Genomic DNA, 26,073 nt, shown 5'->3' on the forward strand with positions numbered 1-26,073 from the left:
GACACCCATGTAAATACCCTGCTATTTGCTAATGATCAGGTGGTCTTTGTTGACAATGAAGATGACTTGCATAGAGCGATGCACAACCTTCAGAAAGTAGCTGATCAATAAGGAATGAGAACCTCATCGTCATAAACCAAAAGTGATGGAGTGAAACGAGTCAGAAGCTTTAAATATCTCGGGTGGGAGCTATCTTATGAAGGAGAGGTTGACGCACAACTCAAGATCAACAAATTCCTGTGAGTAAGTGGGGTGATAAACCGAGCCATTCCTCCAAGAAAAGTTAAGAGCCAAAACTCAAATAAGAATCTACAATACGCTGGCAGGACCCATGCTGCTGTATAGAAGCGAAACATGGACGATGAGAAAGGATATAAAAAGCAGAGTAACCGCAGAGGAAATAAGGTTCATGCGAGCCATGGCCGGATATACGAGACATGGTAGGAAAAGAAATGAAGACATCCTGAAGGAGCAAGGAGTAGAGCCAATCATTGGACGGGTGAAAGATTACAGAAAGAAATGGCGAAGACATGTTGATAAAATGCCTGGCCAACGGTTCCCTTAAAAAGTCAAAGAATACGCTCCAACTGGCAGGAGGAGCAAAGGAAGACCAAAGAAAAAACTTGATAACACATCGGCGAGCAACACTCTTCTACAGTTTCCTACATGGGCTGAACAGCTCACCAGGTCAAAGTTCAATGATGCTGATGATGATGATGATGATGATGACGACGACGAATAGCGATACAACTTCTAAAATTGAGTAAAAATTGTAACGTTGGTATTGCAGATCCTGTCAAAATTTAAGACCATATTTTAGGTTCTACTGAGTGTTTGGAAATTTTCAAATCACCTGTAGTGAGTAAATTCGTACAAAATCTCAACTATTTCTCATTAGGCTGTAGCCAAAACATTGAAAGGCAGGTATCTTTTGTAAAATTGGGGAAATATTTTAGAACGAAATAGAGCCAAGTTATGAATTTACTGATTGGATATAAAATACATATTATTCACAAAATATAGATTTAATTGAAGACATGGTTGCTTGATTGATGCAGTTTCAAGGACTTTGAGAGATTTCTAGTAATTGTTCATCGTTGTATGTAGTATACCACATTTTGGAGTTGTTTGGGAATACTTCATTCAAATATTATGATTGCCATTATGACTTGAGGCGCATCTTCGTTTGCGATTTCCTTAAAATCTCCTACTAGATTTTCCGAAAATGAGTATTTTTTTGCTCGAATTGTCATTTTTTGATTTCTTTGTCGTCATTAAATGGGATCCATTCTTTATACGATTCTTTTATTGTTTTCCAATCCGAACAGTTTGAAATTTCAATTTTTTCCACCGGCATTTCTACGTCACAGATTTGTTCAACTAGAAAAAAAAAAGGCAAATGGAATTGTTAATAATTTATGGGGGATTAAAAGAATGAAAAAAAATTATTTATCGTTTGTTCCTTGCGGACCAACAATCAAGTTGAAAAAAAATTGTTTGTATAAGAATGGAGCAAGGGTGGGCTGGCATGATCAGGGACCACCCAACAGACCTCTAAGCAGAATTTTTGAGAGGGCACACACGATAAACAAACAAAAATGGTTTTGCTCAATTATCAAAAGTACATAAAGGTTGATTTTTTTAACGTAACTACTTACAATCTGATGTCAACTTACTTTTCTTTGATGGTAGACCTAATAATCTTGAAGCCAACACTGATTCTAGTCGATTTATAATCACTCCTGACTGGCGACCGCTTAACGTGGTGTTTGTTTTTCTTCGAGTGATGGTGTAATATTTCGCTTGAGCATAAATGCAATCGCTTCCGTCCTTTTTCGATAAGATAAAGCAATCGATTTGGAAATTCAATTTTAAAGATTTTTCTTTCTCAGATCGGTAATCCAAAGTCATACTTCCTTGAATATTTCTTATGAGTAAAGTGTGTGTAAAAAGTCTAAAACTCGTTTGAGCTTGATACGATTCAAAATTCGACAAGCCATGGATAACGATACGTTTTAAAATAAAACAGAAAAAAGGAATCTTCGGTATGAGGTAGTAATACTTGAGCGGATTGCTCATGAAATCCGGATGTACTGAAATTATTTCTTGTCTCGGTTTCTCATACTCTTGGAAAAGGTCGTCGATTTTCTGAATGGATTTTTGACTGGTATTTAGACTTTTTCGTAAAATGGTAGGCAATATTGGTTTTATTTCTCGATGTATCTGTTTTTTATCCTCATAGGTTAGATTTCCTTGAAGATAGTCACTTTCGGTCCAATATTCGACGGCATTGCAGGTAAAATCGTGCGTGATTTTCAAATAGTCATCTTTTGTGTACGATCCCAAAGCAGTCAATGTGAGGTTTTTAAACCTTGCGTACATAGAAATTTTTTTTTCGTAGTTGCCTATACCGGTCTTTACTTCCACGTCAATAAGAAATCGAAGTTGGTCAAAGAATGTGCTCTGTTTGATAAATTGTGATGAAATGAATTGGAAGTTGAAATTAGAATTACCTATGTAGATATGCTAAAACTATTTTATAAGTTAACCACTTACGATTTTACTTTCAGATAATTTCCAGTTGATTTGTTGTACTACCACTGCACCTTCAGTACCGTAAGGTGCGCGAAAACGAATGTTTTGGAAGATATATTTTGCGTGCGAGTTGTTTTCTTGGTTGCCAATATTGTATTCAAATTCATTCAATTCACTGCCATATATTTTGGAGACTGCTTCGGCTCCATTTTTGCCACCAAACGTAAATATACTGGTCACCCAGTTATCTATATGACTCGTGATGTCGTTTTCCAAACTAACTTTATGAGTTGAATAAACACCTGTGAGGAATTTGCACCGATGAAGTAGCAGTTACATTATTTAAAATGATGTAAAATGAATGTCTACTCTGTAAAATTTGCTAATAGACCATGTTGGTCCGAACCCCCAAAAAATATCTGCAATTTTTTCTACATCAGACTAACGAATCTAATTACATATTTACCTGTCAGTTGGAGCAATATAAAAAATAAAATCTTCATTGTACCGTATGAACACATTTTGAATGAAGTTTCTCCGCAGAATTATTTGATATGATTACCAAACCATCAACTGGGTACCCAACCAAGTACATAAATACACTCGTCTCGATGTTATCGAGATACTTTATCGTTATGCTGGTGATTGATTTTGATAAGAATTGATCCGGATTTTCATTATTTATTAATCTTACTTATTGATGAAGCAATAGGAGCAGCTATCTGTGCCATCTTCAGGAAATCCACTTCTTTTCAGATTAACAAATAGTCCTATGATCCCCTCCCCCTTTGTAATATTTTCTCTACTTTTTTATTTGTGTGACCGTGACCACTATATAAAGAAAAGACACCAACTATAAATTCGATGGCTTGGTATAAATACCACGTTAGTCCAAAATCCTACATTTTTCAGGAGAACAAAAAAACGTTTAAAACATTCATATTTTGTTATTTGCAGTTTTAGATTGCATTATTATGTTTTAGAGGTCTTAATGGTATGGCCTGATGATATTTTACAGGTTGGTAAAATAAAATTAGTTGATTAAAGCGCTTTGGAAGGACATACGAGGTTTCTAGAGACGACATACGAGATTTTCATCATACTTACGTACGACTTACGTGGTTTTTAACAAGGACTTACGAGGTTTTCAAATTTACAATTGATGAAATTCATGTACTTACCTCGTAAGTCGGACTTACGTGTTTTTTAATGTTGGATTTTCGCCGATTAGAGCGCTAGGATGCGTTTTAGACTTACGATTACTAAAGAAACCACAAAAAAAGCATTATCGAAAAAATCTGGACTTACGAGGTTTTTATACCAAGCCATCGTAATGTACTTGAGATTCCCGCCCCTCTCATGGTGCTCACTGCTTGGTGTCTTTAAGATGGAAGATTTTGATCCTGAAATTTAAAAAAAATCATTTTTTTTTTGAATTTTTTACCATCGATCTCTGAACTGGGTCAGTTGGCTTTTAAATGGGGAAATTTTGACCCTGAAGTTCGGATATTCGTTTGAGGTGAATATCAGGAAATGGCTTTCTTTTTGGTGACCCAGCTGGAGGGGAGATTTTGTGACACAATATTGTTCAAAATAGCGAACATTTGCTAAATTTTTTTGGTTGTTTGAAGTTGGCAATAATAACTAAGAAATTGGTGCCATGCAAAGCGTTGGAAACTATTTCCTCAGTTTCAAAAACGGTATATTTCTATCTTTTGGCTTGAATAATGTGAAATATTTCAGGAAAAAAAATTCAAAACAGGGTTCCTCCAAAAGTATCTGTCATACCTAAATTATCAAATTTTTTTCATTTTCAAGTTGAAAGCCACTCAAAAAATTTCAGCTTCAGAGGTACTGCAGTTGAAAAAATATTGGTCCTCGTAGAGGTGGAATTTTTTTTAAAAAATTTTCTTCGGAAAAATATGCAGTTGAGTTCCAAAAGGTATGCACTATGCAATGCAGTATGTACAGTTGGTGTCAATTTTTTCTTGAATTTCATGCCTCCAATAAAATTTATGGGTTAAACTCTGTCAATAGGCTACAAAACGAGAGGTTTTTATCGTAAAATTGGAAAATTGGTTGGAGGCGAATATCAAGAAGTATCTTTGTCTTCTTGGTGACCCATCTGTAAAGAGGAGATTTTGTGAAGCAAAATTTAGAATATTCCATCAATTGAAGAATTTTATGACCAGATTAGTAAGTACTCAGAAAAATGTTTCAGCTACAGAAGTACCTTTGAAAGGGAAACATGAAACAGTGGTCTTGGGATTTGGTTGACAATGGCCTATGGTCGACGCAGAATTTCAAATTCTATCTTTAGAACTGGACAATTTCTTTCCCAAAACACGTTAGGTTTTTTTGACAGCCCATATTCATTCCACCAGGGGCCCCTCCGGAGCTAAATTTTTTTCAGAATGACTTTCCTTAAATTTGATCAAAATCTTCCCTCGTTTTTTTTTTTTTTTTTTGAGATCAGATCACCTCAATCTATTGTATAGTTTCCCAATTTGAAAATTCGTAATGTAGGTTTGCGGTTTTGGGTCGGAAGAATTAGGTACCTACAAATGCCAAAATGTCCAAAAATAGTGAACATTCTAATTTTCAAAATATTCGACGCAAATGAATCTCCACCTCTAACCCTAAATGCGACAAAATGTGGTTGATTCAATCAATCAAAACCACTCTTAAAATGAAACGATTTTCGACACAGCGATAAAATTCGGAAGTTCGAAGTTCATCAGAGAAACCATGTGTATTAAAGGGAGTAAAGGATAAGGATGGCTGGAAAGTAGCAATCTTATTTTAAAAAGTTTTAAAAAATGTAACCCTCTTCTATCCTCTTTCTCTGACAGACTGGGATCTCTGCTTGAAACATGCGATGCCATATTAACTAATTTTAGGTTGATTTTTTAACATTTTAAAGCCCTTTAATAAATACTGTCAGAATTTCACAAAATGTCTTCCAGGCACCTTGGAGGTATTGTAAGATCTGAAACATTTTGATTAAAAATTTATTTAAAGTGTAAGAATGTGTTGAAACTTTATTTTTTTCTTCAATTTGATCAATTTTTATAATTATGGTTTTGATTGCAATATTCGCTCGATCATTTTTTCTGGATTCAGACAGTTGTTTTTTCAAAATTATGAATAAGTTCTGTAGAAACACATTTTCCAAATGTTTTCATCGTCATGACGATCTGGTTTTATCAGGCATAATCTTCGTTCACATCATTCTGGATTTTCAGAAAATACGTTTTTTTTTTTTTTTTTTTTTTTTACATCAATTGTTATTTTTTGATTATCTCGTCGTCATTAAATGGGATCCATCCTTTATAAGATTCTTTTATTGTTTTCCAATCTGAAGAGTTTGAGATTTCAATTTTTTCCAGCGGCATTTCTACATCGAAGGTTTTTCCAACTAGAAAAAAACAAACAAGAAAAATCATGAAAGATTTTTTGAAGTGGCATAAAAAAACCTGGTAGAATTTGGATGAAATGTTCAAATGCAATGCCAAGTATCCTTTCTGATTTTATTTTTGGAATAAACCCTCTATCATGGTAATAACAACATACCTCTTTTAGATGATAATAATGCAGAAGCAACAGCTGATTCCAGTTCATTCATAACCACTTCTGACTGAACACTGTCCAACGGAACGTTTGTGTTTGTTCGAGTAATGGTGTAATATTTTGCACGACCATAAACGCAACCTGTGTCATCTTTTTTTGACACGACGAAGCAATTCATTTGGAAATTCAATTCTAAGTCGGGTTCCTTTTCAGATCTGTAATCCAACGTCATACTTCCTCGAATATTTCTCACTACCAAAGTATGTGTGAAAATTCCAGATATCCCGTGAACTTTATACGATTCAAAATTCCATAAACCATGGATAACGATACGTTTTAGAACGAAGCAGAAAAAAGGAATTTCAGGTACGAGGTAGTAATACTTTTGCGAATTGTTTAAGAAATCCGGCTGGGCTGAAATTATTTCTCGTCTTGGCTTCTCGTGTACTTGGAAAACATCGTCGAGTTTCTGAGTAAATTTTTGATTGTATTTTAGACTTTCTTGTAAAATAATCGGTAGTATTGGTTTTATTTCTAGATCTAGCTGTTTTTCACCCTCAGCGGTTGAATTTCCACCCAAATACCAGAAATTTTTGCCCCAGTAGTCGACCTTTGTACAATTGATGTCGTAGGTGATGTTCGAATCATTATCTTTTGTATATGATTTCACAGCAGTTAATGTGAAATTTTTAAAAGCAGCGAATACAGAAACATTCAAAGATTTCTCGACGTTGCCTGAACCACTTCGTATCAGCATCTTGGTATGGAGGTTGAGTCCTTCGAAGAATAGGCTCTGTTTGATTTAGTCGTGAGAAATGAAAAATGAAGTTGAGATTAAAAACCATGCTTTCATATTCATGCACCAATTGCTGTAGTTTTATGAATTACTTACGATTTTATTTTCAGAAAATGTCCAGTTGATGCGTTGGGCTTTCTTCCCGTCATATTCGTGGCCTTTGGGTGCGTAAAAAACAATGTTTTGGAAGATGCGTTTTGTATTGATATCAGCTTCTTGGTTGCTGATGTTGCAGCATTGAAATTCATTTAATTCGTGTTCGTATATTTTGGAGATTATTTCGATTCCATTTTGGCCACCTATTGCGAATATCTTGGAAACCCACTCGTTCAAATGTGTTGTGATATCGTTTTCTAAATGAACTTCTTGCGTTGAATAAATACCTGCAATTTTATGGAAGAATTCGTAGCGTAAAGTGTTTCTCGAATGACTTGAAATAAATATCTACTACAAGAAAAAATATCTACAATTTTTTCTGCATCGGATACCAAAACGCTCTGTTGCAATTACCTTTCAGTTGGAGTAGAATAAAAAATAAAACTTTGGTTATGTGTAAAAATACATTTTGCATGATGATTAAGTTTGTAGAACTTTTATCATTTTGTATGAATTTACTAAACCAAAAATGAACTCAAACATACCTGCATTTCATAAATAGTTATCAAAATGTTTATCTACTTAATAGCAATCTTGAAGATTAATGTTGAATCGTGTTGAGGAGAAATTTTATTAGCTTTTAGATGAAGCAATGCATTGGAGCAGCTGTCTTCCGTCTCAAGAGAACAAACCTCATTTCAAATTAACAGATACAAGTTAAGGTATACCTAATGAACCCCCCCCCACTCCCAGCCTTAAAATAATGCCATCCTTGAGAAAAAAATTGACTGAATTCATTACAGCTAGAAGTTTACTTTGAGTTAAAAATTGAAAGTCACGCTGAAAGTTTTTTATTTCAGGACGAAAGATATGGGTCCTCAAAGAGGGACATTTTCGAGTTCACCTCGAGATAGTGTTACTCCAGATATGATTGAAATGCTCAATTGAATTTTTATACTGCGTATTAGGTACCTATTCTTGGCTTATGGCCATAAAATTCTAAAATTAATCCACGAACTTTTGCCAGCCCATATTGGAATGAGGACGGGGTTAGAGTATGCTTATGATGAACCTTAATTTTGTTGGTGGAAAGGAAATAGGATGACTAGTATTTTTCAAGTTCTTTCAAAATAAGGGTACAAAATTCCTAGCACATGACCATTGAAAAAATTTGGCTTCCCCTCCTCTCTTTTTCTGACAAACTGGTTGCCCTTCTTGATGCCTTGAACTTCATATTAAATATTTTTTTTATATAGATAGTGTTAAAAATTTTACAGTACCTCGTAACTTTTTTTATTTTTTTAAAAATTGGTAGCAATTTTGCATGATTTTTGTAGCAGCAATATTTGCTTTACCTATACTTACATATTTAATCAATTTTTTCGGATTCGGGCGGTAATTGTGAGAATTTTACCTTATTTAATAATTTACGTACATCATTCTTGAAAAAAATTACCCAACCTGTTATGGAAAAGTGACCATCTTCCAAAAGTTAGAATTTAATTGATATTGTGCATCGATCGAGGCCATTTCCATCATAATCCTGGATCACTGAGAGTGGTTAAACATTTCCAAATCGTTTATTTTTGGGTAAATTCGTGTTTTGAAAAAAATGTTTCGCTCAAATATTTTACATTAATTGAGCCAAAAAAATGGAACGACATCGTTTCTGAAACCGAGGAAATATTTTGCAACGCAGTAGTGCCAATTTCTTCGTCATTTTTAAAAATTTCGAAAAATCGAGAAAATACCCAAAAACTTGCTAAATTTTTTTTGGTTTTTGGAAATTGGCAATACTGACTAAAAATTGGGATCACTGCGTTCCAAAATATTTTTTCAGTTTCAAAAACAATATTTTTCGATGTTCTGGCTCAATTAATGCGAAATATTCGAGGGGAAAAAATGTTCAAAACATGAGTTTACCTACACGAAAATACATAAGCAAATTTCAAGTTCTCAACCTATCATTAAAATCCTAAAAGTGGTCTTGTATTTTAATAGAAATGACCTAAGTCGACGAAAAATCACAAATATCATCTCTTAGAACTTAGGCAATTTTCCCCAAAACAGGTTGGGTAGGAGCTAGAGCGAAAAAACCAAGACTTCATCGAAAATTCCTGCTCTTTAAGGACCCATGTCTCTCTTCTTGAAACTCCTTCGGGGCTAAAATTTTTCCAGGGCGACTTTCAACTAAAAATGAAGGTCTCGGTTGACTTTGGTTGGACTCTACGAGTACATTTTTTTTTCGAGATCCGTCATAATGACGAGGCATATCTTCGTCTAACGTAAGTATATTAGGTATCTAGATTTTCAGGAAATACGCGTTTTTTTAAATAGAAATTTATTTATTTTTTGATGACTTCGTCGTCATTAAATGGGATCCATCCGTTGTAAAATTCTTTTATCGATTTCCAATCTGAAGTATTTGAGATTTTCAGTTTTTCCAGTGGCATTTCTACATCACAGATTTTTCCAACTGAAAAAAAAAACAACAACAAAATGTTATTTATGAGGAATTTGGAAATCTTATTATTTTTAAAAGGTTCATAAAAAATTGAGCAGAGGCCTAAATAGGCTAAAATTAGAGCCCGAACCTCTCAATAGAAGTTTTGAATTTTTATGAGCGTATACAAGAGGAACATAATTTTTTTGAAAGAATACAGACATCAGATAAGTATGCGAAATGGGGTAGATCGTGACAGAAAAATGCAGGAGGATTTTGACCAAATTCGGTGCAGACCTTCATTTTGAGTTGAAAGTCATCCAGAAAAATTTTTTGGCCTCGGAGATGCCCTTGGAGGGACTTGGGTCTTCACAGAAGAGGAATTTTTGAAAAAAATCGTGGTTTTCTACTGAACCTATTTTAAAAAGAGGGTATTTGAGATTCTGCGTCGATTTAGGTCATTGTCATTAAAATCCAAGTCTACTTTTAGGGTTCTGCTGAACGGTTGAAATAAATTTTAAAATTATTCATTTTTGAGTAAATTTGTGTTTTGAAATTTTTTTCCTCTATAATATTTTGCATTAATTATGTCGAAACTTGGAAAGATATTATTTCTGAAAGTAGAGAATTATTTTGGAACGAAGAGGTATCATTTTTTGTTCATTATTGCCAATTTCAAAAAACTTAGATTATTAGCCAAAAACCTGGCACATTTTTTCGGGTTTTCGAAACTGGCATCAATGGGCAAAAATTAGCATAAATATTTCCGAAATCCCACAAAAGATATCTTTCGAAGTTTTGCCTTAATAAATCCGAAATATTTCAGAATAAAAAATTTTCAAAACACGAATACCCCAAAATAAACGATTTGAAAATTCTCAATCACTCAGCAGTAGAACGTTGAAAGCATGGTTTTAGATTTTGAGGGCACTGGCCCAGGTCAACGCAGAATTTCAACTGTTGTCTTTTCGATCTGAATCACTTTTATTCAAAACAGATTATGTAAGGACTAGGACGAAAAAACACGATTTTTTCGAAAATTCTTCTTTTTTGAACACCCATATCTGCCATTCAGGAGCATTTTCGAAGTTGACATTTTTTTTGAGTGACTTTCAATTCACAATGAAGGTGTCCCCTTGATTTGGTCAACAATTTTTTAACATTTTTTTTTCCACGATCTGCCCCAATACGAAACTACGAAGTTACTTGAACAAAATGTTGGAATTGAAAGTCAAATGCCTTCTATTTTATTCTTTTTTTTTGAAACCATGATGATGTCAACGTACCTTTTTTCGATGATAATAATGCAGAAGCGAGGGCCGATTCCAGTTGATTGATAACCACCTCTGACTGAAGACTACTCAACAAGACGTTTGTTCTTGTTCGAGTAACGGTGTAATATTTTGCCTGACCATAAACACACTCAGTGTCATCTTGTTTGGATAATATGAAGCAATTTATATGGAAATTCAATTCTAGAGGAGGTTCCTTTTCAGATCCGTAATCCAAAGTCATCGTTCCTTCAATATTTCTCACGAGCATTGTGTGTGTGAAAATTCCATGGGTCGCGTGGACTTTATACGATTCAAAATTCCATAGCCCATAAATAACGACATGTTTCAGAACGAAATTGAAAAAAGGGATTTCAGCTATAAGGTAGTAATACTTTTGCGGATTGTTCGAAAAATCCGTATGTGTTGAACTTAATTTTTTTCTGGGATTGTCGTACGATTGGAAAAGATCGTCGAGTTCGTAAATTAATTTTGTATTGGTATTCAAATTTTCTCGTAAAATCGTCGGTAATGTTGGTTTTATTAATCGGTTTATTTGGTCTTTTTCTTCTAGAGTAAGATTTCCTACGGTGTGCCAGAAGGTGTCTTCCCAATCGTCGATGCCACTGTGGGTGAAATCGTACGTGATTTGATCTTCTTTTGTGTGTGATTTCACAACAGTTAGTGTGAAATTTTTGAACTTAGGGTATGTAGCAACGTCTTCAAATTTATCGCCGTTTTCTGCTCTGCTTCTTGCACGAATTTCGACTCGGAAGTAGAGTTCTTCGAAAGATACGATCTGTTTGACGAATCGATAGAAATTAAATTAATTTGAGTTTAGAACACTATAACTATGCTTTTATAGTGATCTACAACTACCTGTACATATTTTTATACTTAAGTGAATTAGGTTCTTACGATTTTATTTTCAGCAAATTTCCAGTGAATTTGTTGAGCTTTCTTGTTGGTATATTCGATGAGTGGATTTGCTCCAAAAGTAATCTCTTGGAAGAATATTTTTTTATTCAAGTCGGTTTCTTGATTACTGATATTGTATTCGAATTGTTTCAGTCTACAGTCGTATATCGCGTAGATTATTTTGGTTCCTCTTTTGTGGCCTTTTGTAAATATGGCAGAAACCCACTCGTTTAAATGTATTGTGATGTCGTTTTCCGAACAAACCTCTTGCGTCGAATAAATGCCTATAGAATTGGGCGAATAAAATTGAATTCGCATTATTGAGGGGTTACGAATGACTCAAAATTGTATTAAACAAAACATTCGGTTGTAATTACCTTTCATTTGGAATAGGATGATAAATAAAATACTCATTGTGCTGTAAAAATGCATTTTGGATAATATTTAACGTGCAGCACAGTCATAAAGGTTAGGTTAGTAAGGTACCAAACCAAAAACAAGCTTAATACTTTCGTCATTAAGTTATCAAAATTCTTAATGGTAATCTTAGAGATTAATATTTTGATTCGTGTTGATGAGAAATTTCATTTGGTCATTCTCAGTGTTGATGAAGCAGTACTTGGAGATACATAGCTGTCTTCCATCCCAAGGGCCAAGAGAACCCACCTGATAGGTATAGATTTCAAATCGATAAGCAGCCATAAAATTTGAAATCGTTATTATGAAAATGTTTTCTCCTCTCGTTATTTTTCTTCAATAAAAAATGCTCCCCAGGCCCTTATTTTTTTGTACTTCGGAGATATTTAATTGACTCAAAAAGGCCATGTGAAGTCATAATTATTATTCTGTGAAGTTGGATAATTGTGCACGTTTTCGATTTTTGGGGCTGAAGAAGTCAGTGCAGTGATTTTAATATATGTAATGCTTTGTTCAGTTTATTATGTATCATTTTAAGACGTTTTTATTACTACTTTTTCATGCATTTTTATCAAACTTTACTAAATTTTCGTTATTTTTTGGTAATTTTCCAAGATTTTAATGATTTTCTAAGTGCTTTTACATCATTTGAAAAGCATATCGCATCCTCGACATTTTTAATTGTATTTTTGGAAAATTTCATTCATTTTTTTGGTATTTTAATTAATTATTTCAATGCTTTCTTGAGTATTTCGTCATTTCAACTTTTTTTTTACACTTTTTCGTGCATTCAAAATTAATTTTACTACATTATCATCACTTTTGGATAATTTTCTGAAATTTTAATGCTTTTCTGCATTTTTAATAATTTCAAAGTGTCTACAGGTACAAAAAAGGCACAAAAGCACGAAAATAAAATAGAAATTTCTTCAGAAAGCAAGAAAATTTTTTAAAAATTGACGTCATTATTCAATTTTTTCTGTTCCATACGTCTTGAATTATAAATTTTCAAACTAGAGCCCTACAGAACGAATTGAAGCCATTTCCAACTGACTCAGCATGCTGAGGGTATAAAATAAATTTGAGATTTCCATTTTCAACTTTTAAAAATCTACTGAAGGCTCGAGAACTGCTCAAAATAGTTTAAATACGTTTCCAAATTAGTAGATATTAGAGATGATAAATGGGGTACCTACATTTCAAATTTCATATTTTTTGCTCAATTTGTTGAAATTTTAATTTTTGAAAATGCCCCAAGAATTGAAAAATCCACTTTTTGCACCTGAAAATTGGCCAATATCTTTAGATCTTGAACCGAATAAAGGTGATTGGGGCAATGTGGAAGGAATTGAATCAAAAACATGAGGTCATAAATTGTATTTAGCATTTAAAAGAAAAGCAAAATGTGAAAAAATTATGAGAAAATTCGCGATTTTAAATAAATTGTGCGTCTTTTTCACTATTTTAGAAACCCAATTTTTAAATTCAATTTTTTTTTGCAAATTTAACAGTTGGTTGCTAAAGTTATAAAAAAGAGCACAATTCATCTGAAATGAAATTGCAAATTTTCCTCCTGCTTTTCTGAAATTGTTTGCCATAATTGTCAGAACCAATATCAAATGACGAGCGACCCGCGGCCAACTATATTTTATATTTTAGCGCTTTTGCGCGGCCAATTATATCCAATTCTTATCATCGCCACATACAATCCAAAGCTTCAACAACTTTACCCATCACATTGGCGAAATCAGGTGCAGAAGCAGAATTATTACTCAAAGACACTGCAGCAGTCTCATTTCCATTTACTAGTTCGCATAATTTATCCGCTGCTTTAGCCAATTCAATTAAAGAAGTTGCTGACAAAACTGCCAAAATATTAGCTGCTGATTTCGGTAATTGATCTAGAAACATTTCTTGAAGAACATCATCAGTTACTTTATCTTTAGCTAATGATTTCATTTCTCTAAAATACTCAGATGGTTTACGATCACCTCGAGAAATACCTTTCAATAACTTCCTCGAGAAATACCTTTCAATAACTTTTTAACACGTTCAGCATCGCTTGGCTTGAATTCATTATTTCGTGTGGTAGTGACGCAACCATATAATCAATGGGTAGATTTGATGACATTGACGGCATTGACGCGATATAAAATTTCATTTTGGGAGTATGAAAAAGATCAAATTTGACTAAAATCTCATCCTTGTTTACATCATTTTAATAATTTTTTAATCGATTTTCATACATTTTTAGTTAAATTTACTAAACTTTGTTTATTTATTTTGGTGATTTGCAGTATTTTTAAAACTGTTCTGAAGAAGTTTCAACAATTGAGGAGGTGGATAGCAGAACGCAATAACTCCATTTTTTTTTTTTTTTTGGGGAAATTAGGAAAAATGGTCAGGAGGGGAAGGGTGGGGGGGTCGAGTTCCAAAATTGGTGTCAAATGAAAGGGGAGGGTGCCATAAATAAAATTTCCACTCAATTTCAAAATTTTGGTCACCTGGGTAAGCACAGAGAGGATAAGAAAAATAAGTTATTGCGTCCAAACAATTCCTGTCTGTGATATAGCATTCAGAGAGTGGGAACGAAAGCACAATTTTTTTTAGTAACTCCTACCCAATGAGTTTCAGTATCTACCCGATGAAAAAAAACAGTGTTACCACATCTGCGCAACTGAAATGTATAAAAAGTAGTGGAGTTATTGCGTTTTGCAAACAAAATCTCATTTTTTAATGCATTTAGCTCTAAAATCAGACTTGTTTTCCTCGATTGCGCTATGATATTCAACTGATGGACAAAATCTGACACCGGAAATGGATTCCCCGTTGAATTTTACATAAGGATAGATATCTAACTCAATTTTCGTAATTTTGGAGTTATTGCGTTCTGCTATCCACCTCCTCAATTATTTTTGCAATTCTTGGGCTTTTTATTTTGTTGTGATAATGATTCGATTTTATGAAGAACATTTTCAGCATGTTTTAAGTTTTCAGGAAATACGTATTATTGGGTAGGATAATTAGACAATTAATTTCTTCATGATAATTCTGGGAACACCGAAGGCCATTTTTTCAATGACTTAATCATCATTAAATGGGATCCATCCTTTGTACGATTGCTTTATTGTTTTCCAGTCGGAGCCGTTTGAAATCTTAATTTTATCCAGTGGCGTTTCCAGATCACAAATCTTTCCAACTAGAAGAAAAAAATTACAATCGAGTCATATCTAAATGATTTCAAAATCAAAAAACTCAAAAGCAAAAAATACACTAAAAAAGAGCCAAGCTTTCACCCTCATCAAATGAATTGAACTTTGAAGTAGGATTCATCTAATTGTATCAACCTACCTTCCATCGTTGGTAATAACGAAGAAGCTATTGCAGATTCCAATCCATTCATAATCACTTCCGACTGACGAGCACTCAACGTGACGTTTGTCTTTGTCCGAGTAATCGAGTAATATTTCGCTTGAGCGTGAGCACACTCGATATCATCTGTTTTCGATACAAACAAGCAGTCTATATGAAAACTCAACTCTAAAGGAGTTTCTTCTTTGGTCCTGTAGTACAAAGTCATCCTTCCTTGAACATTTCTCACGAGTAAAGTGTGCGTGAAAATCGTATAATCTTCGTGATTTTTAAACGATTCGAAATTCGATAGCCCGTGGATAACGACGCGTCTCAGAACGAAACAATAAAATGGGATTTTCGGTATGAGGTAGTAATATTGCTGAGGATTGGTTAAGAAATTCGGATGCTCGGAGATTATTTTTTTTCTCGGTTTTTCGTACGTGTCGAAAATGTCGTCGAGATGAAAGGCAACTTCCGGATTATTTTTCATGTTTTCGCTTAACATCTCTGGCAAAAGTGGTTTCAGTTCTCGTGCTAGCTGTTCTTTATCCTCGTCTGTTAGGTTTTGATTGGTCCAATATACGTCCTGAAAATTGAGCCGGTTTTATTTTTATGGTTTTCAAAATTGAATTTTTAAATGAGTGTCTTGAGTGTGTATAGGGCTCACCTCGTCGTCCATTAGCTCGTGGCAGTATCCACCAAATGTGGTGTTGTATACTACCAACTTGTCATTCATTCGTGATGCAACAGCTGTGAATGTGTAGTTTTCGAGATAGAGGGTTGTGTTGAAATCGGTAAATGCCTCGTTTTTTACTGTGCCAATGGTTCCCCATATTCTGACCAAGAGGTCTTGGAGGAATATGCTCTGTGTGATGGAATGTTAGAAATGTTAAGGATTAGGATGAGGTGGTAAAATACATAAGTATACCTAGCAGAAAATGATTGGATCTGATCTGATCTGATTTGACTCAGATCTGATCTGGTCAAATTGATCTGATCTGTCTAGGGCTGATCAGATCCAATGAGAAAAGTTTCATATTCCTACCATTTCATTTTCAGGAAATTTCCTGTGAATTTGTGGCGATTCTGGTCCATCTGAGTCGTATTCGGATTCCTCTTCAAGTTGGAAACTAACGTTCTGGAAGAAGAATTTATCATGGAAATGGTTTACGTTGTTCTCGATATCAGTTTCGAATTCTTTAGGCTTGTAGTCTTTCATCGCGGAAATTAATTTGATCGCGTTTTCGCTGTCTATTGAGAATATACTTGTGACCCATTTATCTATATGTTTTGTAATATCGTTTTCTAAACATAATTCCTGCTTTGAAAAAATACCTGAAATTAGTTGAAGAGGATTGAATATTAATTAGAGTTGGTGGAGGAATTAGTGATGAAATATAACGTGTATTGTCGACTGTAGTGGACCTTCATTACCTTTCAGTTGAAACAAAATGAAAACTATGATTCTTATTGTGTTGCAAAAATACATTTTGGATGTGAAGCTTTTCATAAAATGACTTAGATTTGAATCACTATTCCAAAGCTACTGAATTTGTTTGCCTTCTAATTCAAGTGATATGCTCTACGTATTCGAAGTTCAAGTTATCGAGAAGGCATTCGATCGTAGTGAGAGTATGTTAGATATTTTGAATTTTATCTACATTACCTACTAAAGCATGGCTATCTTGCTTTTCATTTCAAAAAATCAGCTCTCATTTAAAATAACGAATTAATTTTTTCATAGAATACTATCTCTTTCTTGTTAAATGATTTGATGCTAGTGATTCAAACAACGTCTAATTAGGTACCTTATTCAATGTTTAATTTCTCCTCTTCCTTAAAGCTCAATCAAGTATTCCTCTGAGATGAATAAATATATGAGATTGCAATTCTTTAACCTTTCAAAAGACATCTTTTGAAATAATTTGAAATTTCTAGAGAATGGTTGGCTTTTGCTGGAAGCTTTAGATTAGTCCAAAATTAGACGCCATAAATTAATTTGGGAGGTTAATATTTTTTGGGAGAATTGCTCGAAAACTCCTTTTTTTATTTTTTAACCTAAGCATACCTATAAATATAGGTACCTATCAACAAAAATTATAAAAAAATATTTTTTTGCAAAAATTTTTGGAAATTCCTGTTTTTTGCTGTGATTGTAAAAATCTTTGGTTTTTGACGTATATTTTCGCTTTTTAGCAGAAAATTTAAAAAAATATCATTTTTTTGTCAATAATTTTTAAAAAGTCCTCCTTTTTGTTGAAATGGCCAGTCTTACTTTTTGCATAAAACTGTCAAAAATTTTAATTTTCTCAAAAAAAATGCAAGTTCCAAAATGGTTTCACTTTTTTAAAGAATTTTTTCAATTTTCAACCCAAAAATCTTGTTTTTTGCTAAAAATTGTCAAAAAGAATTTTTTTGCAAATAATTCCCAAAAAGTCAGCTTTTTTTTGCTAAAATTATCAAAAATTTTCACTTAATTTTTGCTTTATTTCAGTAAAATGGCTAAAAACTGTTAATTTTCTTGAGCGAAAAATTTCCAGATGGTTGCACTTTTCTTCAAAAATATTTCAGTGTCGATTTTTCGACAAAAAATTGCAACAAAAGTGAATACATAAAAATATATGAGTTTTTTGACAATATTCCCCAAAAAGTCCTCCTTTTTGCATGAATTGTCACAGCTTTGTTTTTTGGCAAAAAAATGGCTAGAATTCTCGCTTTTTCAAGAATTATAAATTTTTTGCTTTTTTTTTAGCAAAATATGACAAAAAATGCCGTTTTTTTTGCAGTAAAATCCGAAAATTTTTTCTAAAATTTCTCATAAAATTGCGAAAACATACTTACCACTTTTTTTTGACTCGTTATGACGTTGCTAAAGAGTCTCGCTTTTTGGTAAAATCGTCGAATCTTGCTTTTTGCCAAAAATTGGCTTAAGTTTAAGCTGTTTTGCAAAATCACTCAAAAATGTCGCTTTGTTTCAAAAATTCTAGAAAGTTTCGCTTTTTTCGAAACATTTTTCAAAAGATTTGCTCTTTTGAGAAAAATCTCCAAAAGCTCATTTTTTTGCTGGAATTGTCAAAGTTTTACTTACGATACTAATTACTAAAAAATGCCCAAAATTTTCGCTTTTTAGCAAAAATATATACTTTTTTCAAAAAATCAAGTCAAGTTTTTTTTGACCAAAAATTCCAAAAAGTATCAGTTTGTTGTAAACAATTTCCAAAAAATCCTTATTTTTTTGGTAATATTGTCAAAATCTTGCTTTTTTCCAAAAATTGCAAAAATTCTAGCTTGTTAACAAAGTTGCTAAAAAATTTCACTTTTTCCCAAAAATTCCAAAAAGGTTCACATTTTTTCAGAAATTTTTCAAAAGCTTCATTTTTTGCAGGAAATGTAAGTAAGCCCTTCCTTTTGCTAAAGTTGCACATGTTCTACTTTTTACCGAAAATTCACCAAAATTCTTTCTTTTTAGTTGAATATTGCTGAAAAAAGTTCTCTTTTTTTATTTTCAAAAAGTCTCCTTTTTCCAAAGATTGGCCAAAAGCCTTGCTTTTTTTCTTTTTTTGCCAGAAATTTCCAAATAGAAATTCCTTTGACTAAAATTGTCAAAGTTTTGCTTTTTGCCTAAAATTGGCGTTCATGGCCAGAAGTTGCAAAAATCTCTTTCTGTTGGCAAAAATCTTGAAAATCTCAAAAAAAGTTCTCTTTTGTACTTCTTATGAATTATTAAAGTTTCCTGAAGTAAAAACTTTGTTTGCCCTTTATAAATTGCTCAATTCTTTCTCATCCATCTTGATTAGTTAAAGTAGTTACGAGTGTTAAAATTTTGAAAAATTACTAATAAAAAACACCAACCTCACAAACCAAATCTACCCCCCCCCCCTTTACGGGTGTAATAATCTTGTAATCATAAACACCCATTAGAAAAAAAGTATTACAAAAATTTAGGAAACTCCCTCCCCCCCCTTGAAAACTGACTCAAATTTATAAAAACTTCTGCTAGGAGATTTCTGACTCATGCTGTGTTGTTTTATGAACTTTGTACCAGTTTTCAAGTGGGAATTTGGGGAGGGGGTAATGAAAAATGCTGTGGAATTTGAGGGAAAAAAAATCGAAGTATTTTTTGAAAATTTATTTTGATTTTTTGCACTTTTTGGGTATTTGCAAACATAAATTTTAAATACCTTGAAAAAGAATACAGTCGAAGTCAAACATGTTGCTCTGCTTTACTTGATCGAAAAGTTATCTTCAGTGGGATCCATGTAGATTTCCCGTATTTCCCATCAATTATCTACACTCGGGGCATCACTTGAATATTATTCAAGAATTTTGATTTTGTTAGATTTATAATAAATTAATGACTTCTTTATCTAATACTGGTAATTGATAATGTACGAGTATAAAGCAAATGGGTTGGCTGGTTAGAGACTCCCAGAGGTACTGTGCGCGTGTAGCAATTCTACCATTGGTCGATGCTGTTACTTCGGTTCAAAGGAATGAGTTGTGTTGTCTTCAAACTGGCGACCGTAGGGTTTACAGTTCACTTAGACTAGGTATCTATTCTCGCGTCCATGTTTTGGGACCTGGATTGCCATCACTTATCCAGGTAACTGCTGAACGCGGCAAAGTCATTTTTGATTTTTTTTTTCTATCATCATTGAAATGGGACCCATTCCTTATAAGATTCCTTTATTGTTTTCCAATCGGAGACGTTTGAAATTTTGATATCTTCCGGTGGCATTTCTAGATTGCACATCCTTTGTGCTGAAAAAAAAAATGAAGGAATAAGTATAAGTAGTTTGAAAAAAAATGATTCCAAAAAAAAGATATAAAATTAGAGATCAAATCAGACCGGTTTGGACGTATTTGATCACATTCGATTTTGATCAGATCATTACTTGGGATGTCAATGGTTTTTTTCTACATACTCGTATTTGACTCTTTAAACATACCTTTATTCGATGACAATAATGCAGAAGCCAAAGCTGATTCCAGTCTATTCATGATCACCTCCGACTGACGATCACTCAACGAGACATTTGCCTTTGTTTTATTCACCGTGTAATATTTTGCTTGCCCATGAATGCAATCAGTTTCTTCCCTTTTTGATATTATAAAGTAATCTATTCGAAAATCCAATTCCAAATCTGTTTCCCTTTCAGATCCGTAATCCAAAGTCACCGTTCCTTGAACATCTTTTATAAGCAAAGTATGCGTAAAAATTTCAGATACCCCGTGAACAACTTTATACGATTCGAAATTCGAAAGACCACTGATAACGATACGTTTCAGAGTGAAACACAAAAAGGGTATTCGAGGTATGAGGTAATAATACTGATGCGGATTGCTCAAAAAATCAGGATACGTTGAGATCAATTCTTTTCTGGGCTTATTGTATGCTTGGAAAACTTCATCGAGTTTACGAACGAGTTCTTCATTATTGTTCAGATTTGATTGCAAAATCGCTGGCAGAGTTTCTATGATTTCTTGCCCGAAATGGTGTTCATCTTCGGATGTTAGATTCCCACTGTACCATATGTTGTTGCTCCAGTTGTTGATGCTGTTCTGTGTGGTATTACAGTTGATTTTTGTATCGGTATCTGAGCACGAAGTGGTAGCAGTTAATGTGAAATTATTTAACTTGGGGTAGGTAATGATTTTTGAGAGTTTTTCGTCACCGTTGACCACGACCATTTTTCCATCTATTTTCAGGTAAAGTTGTTCGAAAAATGCAATCTACAAAAGAATTATGAGAGTTGAAAATAATTTGGAATTGTGAACATACTCTCGTAATTTAAGAATAATATTTTAATGATTCACTTACAATTTTATTTTCTTGGAATTTCCAAATAATTTGCGAAGCTTTCCTATCTTCAGACATTATGCACAAATGAACGTCCCGAAAGAAGAATTTGGTTAGGGATGAATTCGTTTTGTTACTGATATTGCACTCAAATTCTTTCAAATTGTGGTGTTCCACTGTTGAGATTATATCGCCCGCACTTTCGCCATTTATTTCAAAAATGCTAGGAACCCATTTGTTTAAACGTGATGTGATGTCGTTTTCCAAGCACATTTGTTGCGTTGAAAAAGTGCCTGAAATGTGTTAATTGAAGTTGATATTATAAATCGGTGCCTATTTTATGCCTTAGAATAATTATCCGAGTGATGAGATTTTTATAAGATGATAAAAAAGTTGTTTCAATTACCCGTCAGCTGGAGCAAGATGAAAAGTAAAATCTTCATTGTGTTGGGAAAATGGATATTTTTTGGAGAACGTTTTGCATAGACTGAGTTACTATTAAGAATGGTTACCTAGCCAAATACCAGTTGTGAATTTGATCGTGGATTGTCTCACATGATCCATTCAAGATCAGGTTATCATTTTTACTTACTTATCAGAGTGTCAGAGATAATTAATCTGGATACATTTTGTACAAATACTTTAATGGTACCTATTAATGGTAATGATAAAGAATATAATTGCATAAATAATAATAATTCTAAGGTTCTAGTCGATTGCCAAGGTCATTACGATCCGATTTCTCGAAGCATAGTTTTGCATATTTGAGATTTTTGGGGAATACTTTTTTTGGTTTATCGTACAGAGTGTTCCGAAAATTATTTTAGGCAAATTGAAAAAACATCTTTTAAGATTTTTTGGGCACCCTGTACCTATACGAGGTTGAAGTTGTTTATCTACTACAATGCTTTTTAAAATGAAATTAAAAATCACCAATCAGGATTTTTTTATCACACAATGTCATCATTCAATAAATTATTAAAACTTTCATGAAAACATTCTCGTTGCTTAAAAACATCTCACCATAAGTAATTAATGTAGGATATTGAAAAATTAAAATTCTATCGTACTCGTAGTTAGAAATAAATGACTATTTTTTTCATTTTTTAAAAAAAGTGTATTATTTTAAGAGGCTGAACGATTACTTTTTCTTCATAAAAAATGTCTGTATATTTACTTGAGTTACCTAGGTAAATAGGTACCTATATTCAACTTTTGTTTGTGGTTTTTTCGATGATACATTTTCTTAGAAATTCAGTTTTAGTTGAATGGAATCCATTTGCTGAAAAGCTGTTTTATCGATTTTGTATCAGGCTTCTGTGTTGTTTGAGAAAATACCGTCTCTAGCACGTTTTCGCTTTCGTACATATTCGATTGCTGATTACTGTTATTCCACGCTGTAAGCATTTAAAAATATGAATAAATTAAAAATTATTCAAGAAGTAAAAATTTAAAAAAATTATTGAAAAATATTTAAAGAATGCGTGAAATTATGATTTGTGTATTTTTATAGGTATTGAAATTTTGAGCAATTGAGCCATTTTTTTTTTTTTTTTTTTTGGTATCCATGTTATAATTTGAAATTATTATTTTCAAAAACCAAATCAACCTCAGATCACAGAGAATTTCCAATTTTTAAAAAAATTTGCAGACTCATTGTAATTTCTGAGCTTTGGAGAGCTCTTATAAAAAAAAGTGAATTCACTGAAATCAGCACCTCTAAAACTTAACAAAATATTTACAAATTTTTTTTAAAGTTCTGGAGAGTATTGTGAGGCTTAAGAGTCTGAATATTTCATTAAAAAAGTAAGCTGAAGTTCAAAAATGGTCTTCTTGATCAAAAATTTGATGATGATCGACCTCAAAAATCTATTTATTTGTATGATTTTCGATCTCGTGTGATCAATCAGTTCAAAAGAAAAAATGTATTTCAGCGTCATGAAACCTATTCTTGCTTATTTTTAGAATTCGGGATCAAAAATTGATTATTCAACGTCATATTGTGATTTTCTATCCCATATGATTGAACATATCGTGTGAAATGAATAATTGATTTCAGATTCAAAAGTGAACTTCCAGATCAAAAATTGATCATGATTGAAAATCAATTACTTATTCGAAATCCAAAAATCGATGAATTTGAGATTTCTGATCCGATTTGATCGAACATGTTGGAAATGAAAAAAATGGTTGGTGCCTTGAAAATCGACTTTTAGATCAAAAAATCGACTGGTCGAATCCCAATGAATCGATTCATTTGTGATTTTCGATCTCGTACGACGAACATGTTCGCCATGAAAAATTATAATTTTAGCTTAAGAAATAAACTTCTGGATCCAAAATCGGTAATGATCGAAAATCGATTTATCGATCTCTAGAAATCGATTCATTTGCGATTTTCGATCTCATACAATCGAACATGTTTGAAATAAAAATCAATTTTAGTTTCAAAAATCAACTTTCGGATCTAAAATCAATAATTATCGAAAATCGATCAAATCGATCCCCAAAAATCGATTATTTTGCGATTTTTGATCTCATACGGTGGAAAACGTTTAAAATAAGATTTCAATTTCAGCTTTAGAAATAAATTCTCGGATCCAAAATCAAGAATGTTTCAAAATCAATTAATCGATCTTCAAAAATCGAATAATCGATTTTCAGAAATCGATACATTTTCGATTTTCGATCTCATACAGACGGACATATTTGAAATAAGAAATCAATTTCAGTTCTAGAAATAAATTTCTGGATCCAAATTCAATAATGATCGAAAATCGATAAATCGAACTCCAAAAATCGATCAATTTCCGATTTTTGATCACACATCATCCAACATGCTCATGATAAAAAAATCAATTTCAGCCTCAAAAATGGATTTCTCTATCAAAAATCGGTCATGGTCGAAAATTGATTTATCAAACGCCAAAAATCGATTGCTTTCATCGATCATGTTCGAAATTATCACTTTTTGTTTTGTATTTCTTTGTTTCATATCCGACAAGAATCAAGCTTTCTTCTCAAAAATCGATCTTTTAAAAATCGATTTTTCGGTTTCCGATTTCGATTATGAGTCGATTTTTCGAAATCGTATTTAATATTGTTTGAAAAACTTTTTTTTTCAAAAATCAATATTTTTGATCGATCTGTTCTCGGTTTTAATTTCGATCATGATGAGTGATAAATATTTTAAAAAATGATCGGAATGCTGAGCAAAATCGGAAGACCAATAATTCAGACCAGAAACGATTCATCTCTAACCAAATAAGCCCCAAATTTCGAGAAAAAAATTCATCATAATTCAAGTTCTACTCACTTTTGACCGACGGCCATATCGAAAGTGCCACCGCTGATTCAATTTTTTGCATAATCAAGGCAGCTTGACGATGAGTAATCTGAGTATCGAGCAGAATAACATGATAATCTCTCGCCTCCACGTTGGTTTCATTGATCAGCAAATTTTCATCCACGTCGTATTCGTATCGTACCGAAATGAATAAAGTATCAGTCATGAAATCGAGCTCCAATGGTTTCTCCGTTTCGCATCCGTAATCCAACGTAAGGCTTCCTCGTACATTTTTCACAATCAGTGTGTATGCATTTTCACCGATAGTGTTATTCTTACCGAGCGAATTGAAATTCCATAATCCTTTGATCGTAACGTTGTATAAATTGAACCAGTAGAACGGGATGTTCGGTATGAAGTAGTAGTGTTGTTGCTCATTTGTTAAGAATTGCGGATGAGTTGAATTGAGATCTTTTCCTGGTTGGCTGAGGAAGTTTTCATCCATTGAGTGTAAAAATTTGGTATTTGTGTTGATGTTTTCGAGTAGCAAGCTTGGTAATGGTTTTTGGAATAATGCCTCCAGTTCAAATTTTCTATTTTCTGTTAGATTCGCGAAATAGGTTTGCTTGAATGTCTGAAATGGTAATTTTAGGCGTAAGTACGTGAATTTAATGTGCCCAATCGACTCCGACTCATTGTGTACTTACATAAGAAACACTGAACCAATCATACGTATAATTAACATTGATTTTTTCAGCTTCGTCGTTGTTCTTTGGCAACTTTGTTACGAATATTGACATATTATGAAAGTACAGCACTGGAGTAAAATATAAAAAAACTGTGTCTTTGACGGCGCCCACATCGGTGAATATTTGGACCATGAACTTCGACATGAATATTACCTGAAAATAACGTATTTAGGTGAAAATTAATTTAATCCCGAGACAAATTTATAAATTAATCGCAAGCTGTGTATATTTTACCAATTTATTGACATAAAATTGGCAATTTATGTAAGGTTTTTGGAAATCTACGATTCTTCGACTAGCGGTGATATTAATTGCGCCGAAGAAAAATTTATTATGAAAAGGCTCCTTGTCGTGAGCGACATCGCATTCAAATGATTTCCCATCGTAGTTTTCCAAGTCGTTGACGAGCTTGGCTATTTGATCAGTTTTCACATTGTTGAGTAAGTTCGCAATACGGTTGCTGAGTGTTTTTGTGATATCGTAAGAGTAATTTGATACCGAATCGTTCGCTCGTACTGTCCAAATTGCTGTCAATGGAGTGAACGAATTATTCGAGTGGTTCCCATAGAGACAGTGGTTTTTCTAATTTATGTTATGTATCGAGATGAAAATAAAATTACCTGTCGATATAAATGTAATTGTCAAAATAACTCTTGATGTGGGAATCATAATTTCAAAAAATGAAAACGAAAACTTATTGATATGATTGTTTGATATCTAGGTATAGGAACATTGCTTCTAAAGAGTTTAGAATGTTAGTACATTGATAATTATAATTTTAGGTCAGTTTGGTTATCAAATTGAGAACTTGATCATAATTTACAAATCAATAAATAGC

At 33.0% G+C, this 26,073-nt stretch overlaps 6 protein-coding genes across 6 annotated transcripts; all 6 read right to left on the reverse strand.

Annotated features, from left to right (window-relative positions):
• Window positions 1-963: 963 nt before the first annotated feature.
• On the reverse strand, window positions 964-3,153 carry LOC135837311 (uncharacterized). The gene is made up of 4 exons (XM_065352535.1): window positions 3,002-3,153; window positions 2,557-2,837; window positions 1,677-2,463; window positions 964-1,380 (listed from the first exon to the last, which is right to left on the reverse strand). The coding sequence occupies exons 1-4, from the start codon at window positions 3,054-3,056 to the stop codon at window positions 1,250-1,252; spliced, it is 1,254 nt and encodes a 417-aa protein (XP_065208607.1). The 5' UTR covers window positions 3,057-3,153; the 3' UTR covers window positions 964-1,249.
• Window positions 3,154-5,558: 2,405 nt separating this feature from the next.
• Window positions 5,559-7,567, reverse strand: LOC135837312 (uncharacterized). Its single transcript, XM_065352536.1, has 4 exons — window positions 7,412-7,567; window positions 6,998-7,284; window positions 6,109-6,898; window positions 5,559-5,953 (listed from the first exon to the last, which is right to left on the reverse strand). The coding sequence occupies exons 1-4, from the start codon at window positions 7,470-7,472 to the stop codon at window positions 5,823-5,825; spliced, it is 1,269 nt and encodes a 422-aa protein (XP_065208608.1). The 5' UTR covers window positions 7,473-7,567; the 3' UTR covers window positions 5,559-5,822.
• A 1,758-nt stretch (window positions 7,568-9,325) lies between these two features.
• On the reverse strand, window positions 9,326-12,161 carry LOC135837313 (uncharacterized). Its single transcript, XM_065352539.1, has 4 exons — window positions 12,007-12,161; window positions 11,630-11,913; window positions 10,727-11,510; window positions 9,326-9,473 (listed from the first exon to the last, which is right to left on the reverse strand). The coding sequence occupies exons 1-4, from the start codon at window positions 12,059-12,061 to the stop codon at window positions 9,343-9,345; spliced, it is 1,254 nt and encodes a 417-aa protein (XP_065208611.1). The 5' UTR covers window positions 12,062-12,161; the 3' UTR covers window positions 9,326-9,342.
• A 2,371-nt stretch (window positions 12,162-14,532) lies between these two features.
• LOC135837314 (uncharacterized) lies at window positions 14,533-17,020 on the reverse strand. The gene is made up of 5 exons (XM_065352540.1): window positions 16,835-17,020; window positions 16,446-16,735; window positions 16,068-16,265; window positions 15,398-15,986; window positions 14,533-15,245 (listed from the first exon to the last, which is right to left on the reverse strand). The coding sequence occupies exons 1-5, from the start codon at window positions 16,908-16,910 to the stop codon at window positions 15,130-15,132; spliced, it is 1,269 nt and encodes a 422-aa protein (XP_065208612.1). The 5' UTR covers window positions 16,911-17,020; the 3' UTR covers window positions 14,533-15,129.
• A 2,921-nt stretch (window positions 17,021-19,941) lies between these two features.
• LOC135837339 (uncharacterized) lies at window positions 19,942-21,768 on the reverse strand. The gene is made up of 4 exons (XM_065352575.1): window positions 21,607-21,768; window positions 21,222-21,493; window positions 20,350-21,133; window positions 19,942-20,161 (listed from the first exon to the last, which is right to left on the reverse strand). The coding sequence occupies exons 1-4, from the start codon at window positions 21,641-21,643 to the stop codon at window positions 20,052-20,054; spliced, it is 1,203 nt and encodes a 400-aa protein (XP_065208647.1). The 5' UTR covers window positions 21,644-21,768; the 3' UTR covers window positions 19,942-20,051.
• A 55-nt stretch (window positions 21,769-21,823) lies between these two features.
• Window positions 21,824-25,993, reverse strand: LOC135837337 (uncharacterized). Its single transcript, XM_065352572.1, has 5 exons — window positions 25,856-25,993; window positions 25,470-25,762; window positions 25,194-25,388; window positions 24,517-25,120; window positions 21,824-22,597 (listed from the first exon to the last, which is right to left on the reverse strand). Exons 1-5 carry the CDS (start codon window positions 25,902-25,904, stop codon window positions 22,461-22,463), a joined length of 1,278 nt encoding a protein of 425 aa, XP_065208644.1. The 5' UTR covers window positions 25,905-25,993; the 3' UTR covers window positions 21,824-22,460.
• Between the last annotated feature and the right edge of the window lie 80 nt (window positions 25,994-26,073).

This window comes from Planococcus citri, chromosome 2 (assembly GCF_950023065.1).
Source record: "Planococcus citri chromosome 2, ihPlaCitr1.1, whole genome shotgun sequence".
Taxonomy (NCBI): domain Eukaryota; kingdom Metazoa; phylum Arthropoda; class Insecta; order Hemiptera; family Pseudococcidae; genus Planococcus; species Planococcus citri.